This window comes from Hippoglossus stenolepis, chromosome 13, assembly GCF_022539355.2.
Source record: "Hippoglossus stenolepis isolate QCI-W04-F060 chromosome 13, HSTE1.2, whole genome shotgun sequence".
Taxonomy (NCBI): Eukaryota; Metazoa; Chordata; class Actinopteri; order Pleuronectiformes; family Pleuronectidae; genus Hippoglossus; species Hippoglossus stenolepis.
The window spans coordinates 3,596,058-3,609,170 of NC_061495.1; the positions used below are offsets into that span (position 1 = coordinate 3,596,058).

Below are 13,113 nucleotides of genomic sequence, written 5' to 3' on the forward strand. Positions count from 1 at the left end.
GGAGGACGGACAGATTTCTGGAAAAGCTGAGGATGAGGGGAGCGACCTTCACTGGATGCAGCGAGGGGGTCTGCGGATGGTGGCGTGAGGGAGTGGCAGGAAAGGAAGGAAGGCTGCTGGGGAGGGGGGAGGAGGAGGTGGAGGATGAGGAGGGGTGGTGGGAGTGGAGCTTACCAGCGTGTGGCAGCAGTGACTAGGGAATCAGGTTTCTCTGACCAAGCAGTAAGACAGAGGAGCGAGGGGAGGAGAGAAGCTGAGCCAGATTCCCCCTCTGGACGCTCCCGGACTTCTAATGCCCCGAGCTCAGCTAACGGTCCCTGGACTCTCCTTCATCTGGACCTCAATGTCCAAAGGAACGTGCACACCACCCCAAACCTGCTCTCAACCCCCGGATCTTACCCTTCACCATATGAGGCCCTGTCTGGGAGAGCAGCTCTGAAGGGCTGACTAATAACATCCCCAGTGAAATCTCTACTTCTGGTGAGTATCACTCTTTTTCGTGCCAGAGACAAATCCTAATTGTTGTCATTCTTCCTTTCTTTAGCTGCAGTTGCATGCAAGCTTTGCTGTAGTGATGCTTTCATGTCTCATATTACTGTATCTGGTTCTAATTTAGTCTGCACAAGCCTCCCTCCCCTCTGGGATTTGGACTTATACGTGGATGTTATTGGACGGGAAGAGACCGGCTCACATGTTTGTTGAATTCTTCACATAACTGTGTGCAGGGCGAAAGTGATGGTAAACAACAGGATACAAACTACTTAAGAAAGGGCATTATTCTTATGAGGGATAACGGTGATTTAAATCTAAACTAAATACTACACGCACTCAACACACAGTCCAAAAGTTGTTAGTCTTCAATACAGACTTGTTTATTCCCAGTTTCCTTCCTGTCAGATATCCTCTTGAGTCATGTCTTTGTGTGTCTGTGCGTGGTCTCTGAACTCCCTTAAAGAAGTGGCCCAGTGTGACTCACCCGTGAGGAGAGCCAGTCCACAACACTTACCCAAGCCCCCAAAAATAAAACATCATGTGACCCGACTGGAGCTTCAGCGTCTGGACCTGAAGTCTGAAGGAGGTTTTTATTAAAGTTCCAGCAGAACGATCTGAAAAGCTGGGATGGAAAGTAAAACGTGGCTGTGCAGAGAAAACTCTACACATAAAAAGTTGACTTTAATTTATGGAGCAACTAGCAGTGGAAAGTACGCCTCATTTTCACAGTCAGTCTGTTTCCTCAGTTGTGGTTTTGAATTGTGAGGCAACTGTGAATACATTCCTTGCACCATGTCAGTCATGCTGTGGTGAGAACTGTGGGGTGGGGGGTGAGGGCTGGCACAAGGGGGGCTGTGAAACATGGAGAACTTCAGATTAGATCTTGTTGTTTCAGGAGACAGTGGAAGGAAAGGATCGCTGTCAGACAGGAACACAGATAAACTGACTTCAGAAAACCTTCCCCATTTCCGGAGGAGTCTGATTCGCGTTTATCAGCAAACAGCAGAGATAACAGAGGTTTATCAGCCTCTACTGATAAACAGGGCATCTGTCTTATTGTGTGTCAGTTTCTCTGCTTTTAATGAGACACTTTATGATTGTGCTAAGATAGAATGTGGGATTTTAGGCAACATTAAGACAGCTGGCCTTCTGGTCAGCGGAGTCGTGCCAGCAGCTCTATGAGGAGGTGGCACTTTGGATTAAATGCCGACATACCGGCAGTGCCAGTGCCAACATGGGGATGTGGAGCAGGTATAATGTTCACACTTCTTATACCATAGTTTGGGTGTCTCTGGTTAAACCAAAGTATTGAATAAACTGAAATCTTAATCAGATAACGGATGAATAAAGAAACCAAAGTGTTTCTACCAAATTCAGGCCAATACTTCCAATAGCTGTCGAGACATTTGGCAAACTTCATGGTGAAACTAAATGGAAAGACTGAATAATTACAATTCATTGCCTGTAGGAACTATGACTGTGTCTGTACAGAACTGGCACAGAGAGGCACACAGACACAGACACATAAAAGCTCCACCTAACAGGGACGTCTGAGCTATGCCACAGTTTGTTTTCCTCGCTGCAATAGTGCTGCGGGCTCCAGTATGTTGGAAAACCAGGAGACAACTTTGATTTAGGATCAATGCACATAAAAGTGCCGTCCTCCCTGCCGATCCTAAATCAGCTGTTGCCTGACACAATCATTCTATTTCAGTTTGTCATTCTGTGGCACTGACGTGTCAGCCAACCGCTGCAGGGGTAAAATATTCTGCACCAATGTGGCCACGGCACCAGAGAAGGAGACAAACAAAGGACGGTTTCCCAAGGCACAGCTCGACCCGTGTGTGTGTGTGTGTGTGTGTGTGTTACAATGTTTATTACATTATAATGATGAGGATTGACTCCACGCCAATCAGATGTGGTGAAATATCACAATCAATATCTGTCTGCTCCTGGTTTCTGTTCAACCAGCACAGATTGCTGAGTGTGTGTATTTTTTCCAAGCACTTTCAGTCGGCTTTCTGCTAATGAATGAGTAAAGCTGATGGCGAGACCGGATCCAGATTTAAATGCTGACTCTTAAACCTTAAAGGGACGTTGGCAAACGAGAACAACCACTGCAGATACTCCAGTCTACTAAATACTTAAACACTGAGTTAGTGTCTCTCTCTTTTTCATCTTCTGTGATGTTTTTTTCTGTTTGCTCAGGTTCTATGTATCACAGACGTCAGGGTCAGTAGCTGCACGGTAGCTGGTGTCTACTCAGTACACACACGGGTCTGTGTCTGGATCTTAAGAATTCTTCTCACCATCTGTGAGACACAACAGAATAGCAGGTTATTCTGATGGATGGAGGTTTTCACTTCCCTGGATCAGCAGGGACGTCCTCTAGTGAAGATTGATATTGTTCTACGAGCAGCTGGATGAGCAAAGAAGCTTTCTGAAATTCAGTTCTGTTCAGAAACAGGGAAAAATATGTGGAACATCTCCCCAACATCTGTTTCTTTTCAGCAGCAAATTTCCTTTGGCATGCTTCGAGGTTAGCGATGGATCCCGAAGGCTCTCGTGAGTAATTATTATTCATTCTGACTGAAGGTGCACAAAATGAGACGGTTTCACAGTTTGTTTGAAGGTTTGACTCGTCCCTTCACTGTGCACAGATATCCGAGATGACCCACATGTCAAGGTCATGATGGCGGGGTCGACTCTGAGAAAAGTCAAGTCCCGCTCGTGGAAGAAGCCGCGGCACTTCCGCCTCCTGGAGGACGGCCTGACCATCTGGTACAAATCCAGATGGGCAGGGAAGGGTCACTCCACCTGTGAGTAGAGTCGTGTGGACACATGTCAGCAAAGCATATTTGGTCTGATTTAGCTATTGTCTCATTCATTTGCCTTCGCCTGTATATAAACCACATTATATGAGTATTATAAGTCAGTGTATGAGTTAAAAATGTATGTGGGAGTGCTCCTGTAGCCTGAAGGTTAGGGTTACTCATGTTTCCCCAGCCTGCCTGTCTGCCCCTCCAATATTATTAACTTAATAAAGACCAAAAAATCGTGAAACAAAAAGACATTTAAAAAATTGGACTAAATTAGCTGAACAATAAACCCTATTTCCTTCCACTCAAACTCTTTCCCCGTGACTTTAACTAACATTATCTAAAGCGTTATGTCACGACCGGGATCTGTAGCCAGGCAACCGGCAGAGACTCGAGGAAGTTACCAGGCTGATCTTGTTACGCTGAGACGGAGCCCGGCTGCTTTCTTCTGTTTCCAGTCTGCTGTACTCAGCTTAGCAGCATTTACTGTTCAGGTGTGTGAGTGGTGTCAGTCCTCTCGTTTAAACCTATAGATTTAACATCCCAACTACAAACAATGTGCAAAGCAACAGAAAGTTTTCATTAAGTTCATCATGTAGCCAAGGGTTGATAGTTATTACACCTAAGTATTATATTAATAGTATGAATATTACTATACTCCAATTATAATTTACAGGTCGGGCTCAAGATTTTGTTATTATCTATTTGAGAGTCACTTTAAAAATGACCATATCCCGCTTGTAGTTTGAGTTTAGATCATTTCAACCAAACTTCCCTCTCATCATTTCAAACTACACACACAGAACATATGAGACACAACAAAGAAGTAACGTAGTGTGACTATTTCTCTGTCTTGACCCTGTCTCAGTCTCAGTGACCGAGTTGGAGGCCGTGCGCGAGGGCCACCAGTCAGAGGTCCTGCTGAGCATCGCCGAGGAGTTCCCCGCTGACCTCTGCTTCACCTTGGTGTTTCATGGTCGCCAAGGCAACCTGGACCTAGTGGCGGACTCCCCAGAGGAGGCGCGGGCCTGGATCCAGGGGGTGCGCAAGTTAATTCACAAGGCTCAGACGATGGACGAGAAGGAGAGGCTGGACCAGTATCCTCTTTCTGTGTTAGGAAACAGTACTTACTCTCATGTTAAATGGTGACAAACAGCATTCGTTCTTCTGAGTAGTCTGCTTTAAAAGTGAGAACTATTCTTTCCTCTTTAAGTTTGTGAAGCTCATCAGATTATTTCAGCGCCGGATGAAATCTCTAGATATGAGTGTGTTTGAAGCTCTGAATGTTTTCATTCAATCTTTATTTTAACTCTGGAATACACTGAGGTAGAGACCTCATTAATAAATAATAAATAAATAAAAGTAAAATGTGCAAATTGGCAAAAGTAAGAGCCTTCTGAATAAATACAGCTCATAAAATTCAATTTAAGGCAAATTAGTAAATCAAAACAAATGAATCAACAATAACAAGCAGAGCTGGAGATAAAATAAAGTGAGAATAAAACTTAAATAGCTCTGGATTGTTCTGTATATTGTTTCCATGTTGCAGGTGCAGGATGAGATTGAGATTGATAGGACGAGTAGTGCAAAACGGAAGAGTGCCAACATTTATTGAGAAATGCAAAAATACTTCATGGAAAGTAATGTTCATCCTAAGGACGAGTAAAATAGCAGTAAAAATAGCAGCAGATGTAGTTTAATAGCAGCTTTAAAAAAGACAGCGGATGAATTGACTACAGTAAGCGGTGCATGTTAGCTTGGAGGTTCCACAATCGTTCTCCATGTTTGGGAAACTGTTGTGATACTTCTTTATGAGAACTGAGTGCAACGTCCAAGGCGGAGACACAGTGTTGAAGGGATTTAACAGCAGAATGTGTTAATCAAAAACAACAAGTTTCCCTCAGCCTCCTCTCAGATGGGTCTGGGACTGGTTCCAGAAAGCTGACAAGAACAAAGACGGCAAGATGAATTTCAAAGAAGTGCGCAAACTGCTGAAGATGATGAACGTGGACATGAATGAAGAACATGCTCTCCATCTCTTCACGGTGAGATGAACTGAGGATTGAAGTGTGAGGGGGAGATGGAGCTAAATTATTTACAAAAAGAAAGATCTTTACAATTGTCTCACACACACTACGCCCCTCCTTTGTTTCCACAGATGGCCGATAAGTCAGAGAGCGGCTCTTTGGAAATCGAGCAGTTTGTCCACTTCTACAAGATCCTGACTCAGCGGGACGAGGTGTGGAAGGTGTTCCAGGACTACTCTGGGGACGGAGAGAAGCTGCTGATGGACGAGCTGGAGAGCTTCCTGAGGATGGAGCAGCACGGGGGGGAGCGGAGTGCCCAGAACGCCCGGGAGCTGATCGATCGCTACGAACCCTCGGAGACAGGTAGAGGTGGTTGTGCCTCAGTGCATCTTCACCATGTTTTATTTACAATACAGCCGCACGTGATTCCTGTCATTACAGAGCCGCTAGACCAATATTAAATATTTATTGTGAATTAATATTTAATATTCATATGTTTTCCGGTGGCAGTTTATTGCCTTTTATGATTTACACTTACCTCATACATGGGGTTGTATGAGGTACCTTGTAGTACCTTGTAGAGAAGGGCCCAACTGTATTTTAATAGATTTAATGACACTTTTTATTTCATTTTCAGACCAATGGATTATAGTTTAGATTGCAAATTTAAATTTCCCACAGGACATTAGTGCATAATAACACTGACAAGCGCCTGAAGCCGACTGGATATGAAGGCGCCTGTTCACTGAAATCTGATTTGTATTCCCAGTGAGTGACTGAGCTTTTAGTCCCAAAGAGACTGTTTGTGTCAAGTATCTTTGACAGTTTTGTAAGTTGATTGTTTGTATGACTGTAAAAGTTAAAAACATCTGGACTGTATTTGTTGTTGTGTTCCTCTGTGCAGCCAAGAAACAAGGTGCCATGTCTCTCGATGGCTTCCAGATGTACCTGTGCTCCCAGGAGGGCTCCATATTCAACCCTGAGCACCAGGGTCTGCACCAGGACATGAGCCAGCCGCTCAGCCACTACTTCATCTCCTCCTCGCACAACACGTACCTCCTGGAGAACCAGCTCCGAGGACACAGCAGCCTGGAGGCCTACATCCAGTGAGGATCGCTGCACACACACACACACACACACACACACACACACACACACACACACACACACACACACACACACACCACATGTGATTAGAGATTAGACAATGCCATTAACGAGAGAGAGCGAGAGAGAGAGATGAACAAATATCCCTGGAGAGAATTTGCATGGAAATTGAATTGAAGATTCTTAATTACTCCAAATGAACATTTGAAAATTAATACATTAGTGAAACCACATTGCTGTTGGTTTGTTCGATGACATAATGTCAAACCACTCACACATTTTCCATTATAAAATCGTTTTACTCGCATCTACTTGTATTTGAATTTGAAAAAACAATAAATCCTGTGCAAATTATTCTTGGACAACACCACCAGAGCTGAGCAGGCAAAGCATCGGTATCTGTATAGAATACTTAGAATCTCAGCCCTGAAGCAAATAACAAGGAACTGAACCTGAAGTCTGTCAGTTCAGAAATGGAAAACAGTGATACAGGAAATCTCAGAGATGGAAAGAACAACAGAGGATAACAGTAATAAAGCTATGAAGATAACCACGATTAATGAGATGAAAGAAGCCTATCCTAAAGTGTGTGTCTGTGTGTGTGTGTGTGTGTGTGTGCAGGGCCCTGAAAAGAGGCTGTCGCTGTGTAGAGCTGGACTCCTGGGACGGCAGTGATGGGGAACCTGTTGTGTATCATGGTCACACTTTGACTTCTAAGATTCTTTTCAGAGACATCATTTCCACACTCAAGGAATACGCCTTCAAGGTGGGCAGCACGTTCACCGTCTGCTTATAGAAGCGTTAGTCAGGTTTACAAAGTGAAAAACAACATATCTTTCGAGATGCATTTAAATTAAAGGGGACTATCCAAAAAAAATTGGCGTGGATGTTTTTCAGTGCTGTGAGAAGCGCGGAGGAAATTCCGACCTCCGCCATCTGCACTGGGGTGTTGGCAGAATTCGCAGAAAGCCAACACCAACTCAACCAGATATCAAGCCGAGCTAAATGATTGTTTAAGCTTACGTACACAACACTGTGTGCGTGCGAACAGAAAAGTGCGCGGCTCAGATAGAGCAGTTTGTAACCGTCCCTGCTGCTGAAATCACACATTCCCCTCCCTGGCTTGACCTACATGGAAAACAACCAGGAACTTCTCATGTGTCTCCAACTTTCCGACCCAACTTTTTTACACCGTGTGATGAGGAAAACAGTTTTTGAAACTCGTGTGTTTACTTAACGAGCGGCTTTGCTTGACAGGCGTCGGACTTCCCGGTCATTCTGTCCCTTGAGAATCACTGTGGTGTGGAGCAGCAGGCGCTCATGGCCCAGCACCTCCGCCAAATCTTGGGTGACACGCTACTGAGCACCCCGCTGGACGGACAGATGCCTCAGCAGCTTCCTTCTCCACAGGTTAGAATGTGTTTGGGTTTTCAACGTGTCATGAAACTGTAGAAATACACGAATGAAAGTGGTAAATGAATTCATACAGTGCATCTGTGGGCAGCATGTTTTATCTATGAGGGGCATTCAGGGTTCAGTATCTTGCCCAAGGACACTTCGGCATGCAGATGGGGAAGACTGGGATCAAACCGCCGACCGTCTGGTTGGAGGACAACCGCTCTACCCCTCGGCCACAGCCGCCCCAAAAATTGACAAACGGATAAATCAATCAAAGTATTGGACAATATGCAGTTTTGATGACGCAAGAAAAGTCAGACCAAAACCACTGTGAGTCACGGTGGTGCGAGAGGAAATGCCATGGTTAGAGAAGGAACATGAGGTAGAGTGGGTGGTCCGCTAACCATAATGTCGGCGGTTCAATCCCTTGCTCCTCCAGTCTATAGTCTACTAAATTACTAGTGTGATTCATCCAGTAGTTATTGAGATATTTAAGTCTGAACTTCATCAACGTCAATGTTAAAGCAGCTTTGCCTTCTCTAGAACTGACAATGACCTCAGCAAATTACCTGCAGTGGGTTATTTTACATCCATGTTAGAGTTTTTAATAAAAAATGTCACCATGAAACAGTTTTCCTGGAACATTTCAACTCCCCTGACAAATGTTTGTGTGTTATTGCTTCATCACAACATCGTCCAGTGCGTTTTCCAAGTCATCAATGGGAGGCGCTGTGCTGGGAAATGCCTTCATACAGGAAAAACCAGGAGCCTCATCTGCTCCTGGGCCGGTCCGCCCCACATGTTGATGACATGTGAAATACAACTTGTAGCTGAGAGCGAAGCATCGTGATGAATGTTTCATCAGCTTCTCACAGTGGCCTGTCAGGGCGGTTTTGCTGTAAGTCAACAGCCAAAAACGTGGTCACTGGTCAGATTGTTCACAGCGAGAGTCGAGATTCTCACGTCTGTTGCTGGTAAATCGTTCTTCATCACTGGCATCAGATCTGCTTTGGTTTTTGAACTTAAGATTTACCAGTTTGGCCACGTCGTGCTTTATTAGAATGATACAATAAACACTGTTGTTTTATAAAGGCTACACATGTACAAAAAATTCATATTCAATTCAAATTATGTATGTTACGTATATATGTACAAATATCGGACTGCAGGTGTTCCATGAAAAGGAAAAACCTTATTTGAGGTTCCAGTAAAACGTCCACTTTGAGTCGGTAAAATATATTTTGGGAATCGGACGTCTTCTGCTCGGAGGGAAGCTTATATCGTGAACACTTCAGAGACATTTTAAAGATTAATGGTCGATCTGTACCTTGTTATCCATCTCACGCTGATCCTAAAAGCAATAGTCCACCTTCCAAACTCTCGTCCATTAGAGCACTTAGGACAATCAATGCTAACTTCAAGTAATGGCAGATAATTGCCTTGCAGACGTCCACAGAGGATTTTGCCAATTAAATAGCAGAGCATTGCTGCATTTAGTTAGGAGACAGCAAAATGCCAGAGGATGGAGCAGCTTCATGAGCAGCGTGGGTGCTGATGATGGGGACCTCAGTCGGTTTGTTCTGCTCCGTCTCACATCACCACACCTGTTCAGCTGTAAAGGAAATGCACAGAGCAATAAAAGAAAAGTGGACGCAACGTACATGTAGACATTTTCTTCTGTGCTCATGGTTATAATCAGTTATTTATATAATTGGTGTTTATTCCAGGAACTGAAGGGGAAAATCTTGCTGAAAGCCAAGAAGATCGGTGGTCTAGAAAACTGTCTGGATGAAACCCTGACGGATGAAGTCAGCGACGAGGAAGAGATGGCAAACGATGAAGCTGAGAGCCTGTCTGCCGGAGACCCCCCTGCTGGGTGTGTGGATGACAATAAAAAGGTAGACGTGCCCGTTGATGCTGAAGAGAGTTGATTTCTTGCAGCATCCGTGAACTGCTGGTTCAGTTCTCCTCGATATCAGAGGCCAGGGCAGGAGGGAATGCCGCTTGATAGACAGGAAACACGGTTTGAATGTATAGACAGGGAGGCAGGGCCGGAGTGAAAGGAGGGAGATAGTGAGAAGAAACAGGAAACAGGGATTTGTTAAAGGACGGATAGTGAAGTGAGGGGAATAACAATGAGAATCCAATGTGCTGCTTATTATCTGTGGGAAAAAAACATCTCTCATGAAAATATCTACATCTGCATTTCATATTTAACAGACAAAAATACATTTCAAGGCAGAGCTTAATGGGAACTGCAGACATCATTTCCTGCTGTTGAGGGATTGACTGAAACATATTTGTGGCTTTCATCATTTAATTAGATAGAATAACTGATGAGGCAGAGAGAGGAAATATTTTATCCAGATTTATATATATATTTAAAACTTTCATCTAGCTGTGAAACCTGTAAATTACAGACTAGAAAATAATTCCCTGCCAATTTTGTCCAGTACTAATGTGAAACTAAAATCTGTGTTACAGGGAATCTATAATTGGCCTCTCATTTACAGGATTCATGTTTAAAGTGGTGAGAACAGTTTTTATCCATCAACCAATTTGACATTTTATTCGTCCTTTTGTTGCAGAAATCCAAGTCCAAGCTGTCGAGGGAGCTGTCGGACTTGGTGGTTTATTGCAAGAGCGTGCACTTCCACGGCTTTGAGTACGCTCGCTCTCACAGCAAGTGCTACGAAATGTCCTCTCTGTCTGAATCCAAGGCCAAGAGGCTCGCTAAGGAAGCAGGTACCATTAGCACGAGGGAGGGGAGCTGTTAAATCTTAAGTGGATGCTGTGTTCCTCAGATAAATGAACCTGTTGTAGGTCAGGCTGTTTTACATGTGTACCACCGGGTTCCCCTGGACAATTTACAACTGTATTTGTAGTTTTCACACTTCAGAAATACTTGAGCTTCACTCTTTTCGAACTCTTCTCCTCAGGGACAGATTTTGTGCAGCACAACGCGAGGCAGCTGAGCAGGATTTACCCCAGCGGCCTCAGGACCGACTCTTCCAACTACAACCCACAGGACATGTGGAACGTGGGCTGTCAGATCGGTGAGGGAAAAGATTGCCCTCTGCTGGTTCTTCCTTAAATCCCTCACGTCTTCTGCTTCAGATGTTGACACCAGAATGTTCTGATTTCCACGAGCTCTGCAGTTTGTCATGTTTCTGACCTGAATGGGGCTGAAACCATGTGGTTACATATATGAGTACATTCAGCCACAAGTGTTTTTCTGTAGGGAATCCCTATGTGACGTGAAGATGGATTGACCCTGTTGACTTAGCTGCATTTTTAACTTGTTCAGTGCTGCCACCTTCTCCTGGTGGGAGATTACAGGTCAAACCCAGATCCTCCCCCCCCCCCACAGCTGGAGGAGTTTGACGGGACAGATGTTTTCCTCAAGGCTCCAAACTAACGCTGTGTGCTCTCATATAACTTGAATGGCTTTAAATAGACATCTCTGATTCTGGGAAACCATGTGATACAGCCAGCTACAATCAAAAATCAAATCACTGTAAATTGCATTATTCCCTTTTCTCCCCCCCCAAAGTGGCTCTGAACTTCCAGACAGCCGGACTGGAAATGGATCTGAACGACGGGCTGTTCAGGCAGAACCACCGCTGCGGCTACATCCTCAAGCCGGACTTCATGAGAGAGGGCAAAGCTCAGTTCAGTCCAGAGAAACCTGGGGAGCTGCAGGGCTACACACCACTCCGCTTATCCATACAGGTCTGTGTGTGTGTAACTGTGTGAGTCATTGTGTAGCAGAAACACTGGAATATCATCTTCTGTGCAACTCAGAGGTTTTATATCTACGAGGGTCTGTGTGTCTATCAGGTGATTAGTGGACAGCAGCTGCCAAAGGTGAACCAGAAGGAGGGCTCTATAGTGGACCCCCTGGTCAGAGTGGAGATCTATGGAGTGCCACAGGACCAGGCCAAGGAAGAGACCAGTCACATCAACAACAATGGTGAGTTCAGTAGTTTTTATACACGTTAATACTTCATTTACAAAGAGGATTTTGATCAAATGAGGGCTGGGATGTGAAAGAGAAGTTTGGAAATGACTTTACTGGCCCCTCTCTACCTGCAGGATTCAACCCATTATGGAATGAAACTCTGAATTTCATCATCCACGCCCCTGAACTGGCGCTGGTTCGCTTCGTCGTGGAGGATTACGACAAGGCGTCCAGGAATGACTTCATTGGACAGTTCACTCTTCCATTCACATGCATCCAAGCAGGTGAGCAGAGTGCACAGAGAGCCAGCAGACAAAGCACGACACTGAAACCAACACGATATTTATTAAATATTTAGATAAAGGCTGAGGTAGTGTCCGATTCCAGAGGGAAGGGAAACCCCAGGTTCCCTCGGTCAGTACCACTGTGTTTAAAAAATGTGTTCAGACATAAACCTTCTTCTACTTTCCAGGATTCCGTCACATACATCTGCTCTCTAGAGACGGAACAGCCATCCCTCCCTCCTCCCTCTTTGTCAACATCAGCATCTCAGAGCTCACATGAAGGGGTCACGGGTGCAGAGATGAAGTCAGAGCTGGTCGCACGTTCCAATTTCTACATAAATATTTGAATTTAGTCTAATGTGTCATACTGAAGGTTTTCCACAGATTTGAAACAGCGGGTAACAGAAATACGACTCGGCTTTTTGATTTCACTGAAACAAAGATGTTGGATTTCTCTCGTTATTTTCAAATTGATGCAATTATTTGGAATCATTAGTGACTTTGGGAAAACGTCTGGTGTCGATGAGACGAAACATTCCAAAGTTTAAGGTAAAAAAAACGTCCGCATGCATCTATTTCTGTTCTTGTGCCTATAACATGCAATTCTACACATCAGGCTTCAATGGAAATATTTCCCACAAGCTTTTAATGATCTAATGGTTTATGGAGATGGAGGATTGCTGCATGTCTAATTTACATGTACGGAACATTAAGACGAGTTTCTGAGAAACAACCAAAAGTCCAGTTTTTAAAATGTAATGATAGAATGTGAAGAGTTACATATCAGTATTACATAATAATAATTATCACTAAGTGCTCATAGCTTTGCATCGTGTTGGTTAATCTACAATTATGCTTGAGTTTGTTTCTATTTACTAATGTACAAATTCCACAAGAGTATGTTGTGTATAATGTAAATGTATGTGTATATATGTGTTTCTGAATGGTTCAACACAACAGAATAAAAGTCATTTACAAACATGTTCGACTCATTTGTTGTTCAAGTCCATTTATTCAAAAGTATC

General features: G+C 44.0%; 1 protein-coding gene across 2 annotated transcripts; it reads left to right on the top strand.

The window, feature by feature from the left end:
- The first annotated feature begins 183 nt into the window (after positions 1-183).
- LOC118119924 (1-phosphatidylinositol 4,5-bisphosphate phosphodiesterase delta-4) lies at positions 184-13,080 on the top strand. 2 transcript variants are annotated; one of them, XM_035174409.2, is made up of 16 exons: positions 184-480; positions 3,004-3,057; positions 3,153-3,311; positions 4,180-4,408; positions 5,227-5,356; positions 5,470-5,701; positions 6,243-6,444; positions 7,067-7,211; positions 7,703-7,855; positions 9,571-9,741; positions 10,432-10,588; positions 10,783-10,899; positions 11,397-11,575; positions 11,684-11,816; positions 11,939-12,088; positions 12,277-13,080. In XM_035174409.2, the coding sequence occupies exons 2-16, from the start codon at positions 3,039-3,041 to the stop codon at positions 12,366-12,368; spliced, it is 2,268 nt and encodes a 755-aa protein (XP_035030300.1). In that variant the 5' UTR covers positions 184-480; positions 3,004-3,038; the 3' UTR covers positions 12,369-13,080. The 2 variants fall into 2 exon arrangements, with proteins under 2 accessions (XP_035030300.1, XP_035030299.1); XM_035174408.2 differs by having other exon boundaries at positions 3,007-3,057.
- Positions 13,081-13,113: the final 33 nt, after the last annotated feature.

What these genes read in the sequence shown, in the direction of transcription:
- LOC118119924 (XM_035174409.2), top strand. An exon ending in AGGGAAGGGTCACTCCACCT is followed by an intron (nt 3,312 to 4,179) that starts GTGAGTAGAGTC and finishes ACCCTGTCTCAG; the next exon opens with TCTCAGTGACCGAGTTGGAG. An exon ending in AGCAGCTTCCTTCTCCACAG is followed by an intron (nt 7,856 to 9,570) that starts GTTAGAATGTGT and finishes TGTTTATTCCAG; the next exon opens with GAACTGAAGGGGAAAATCTT.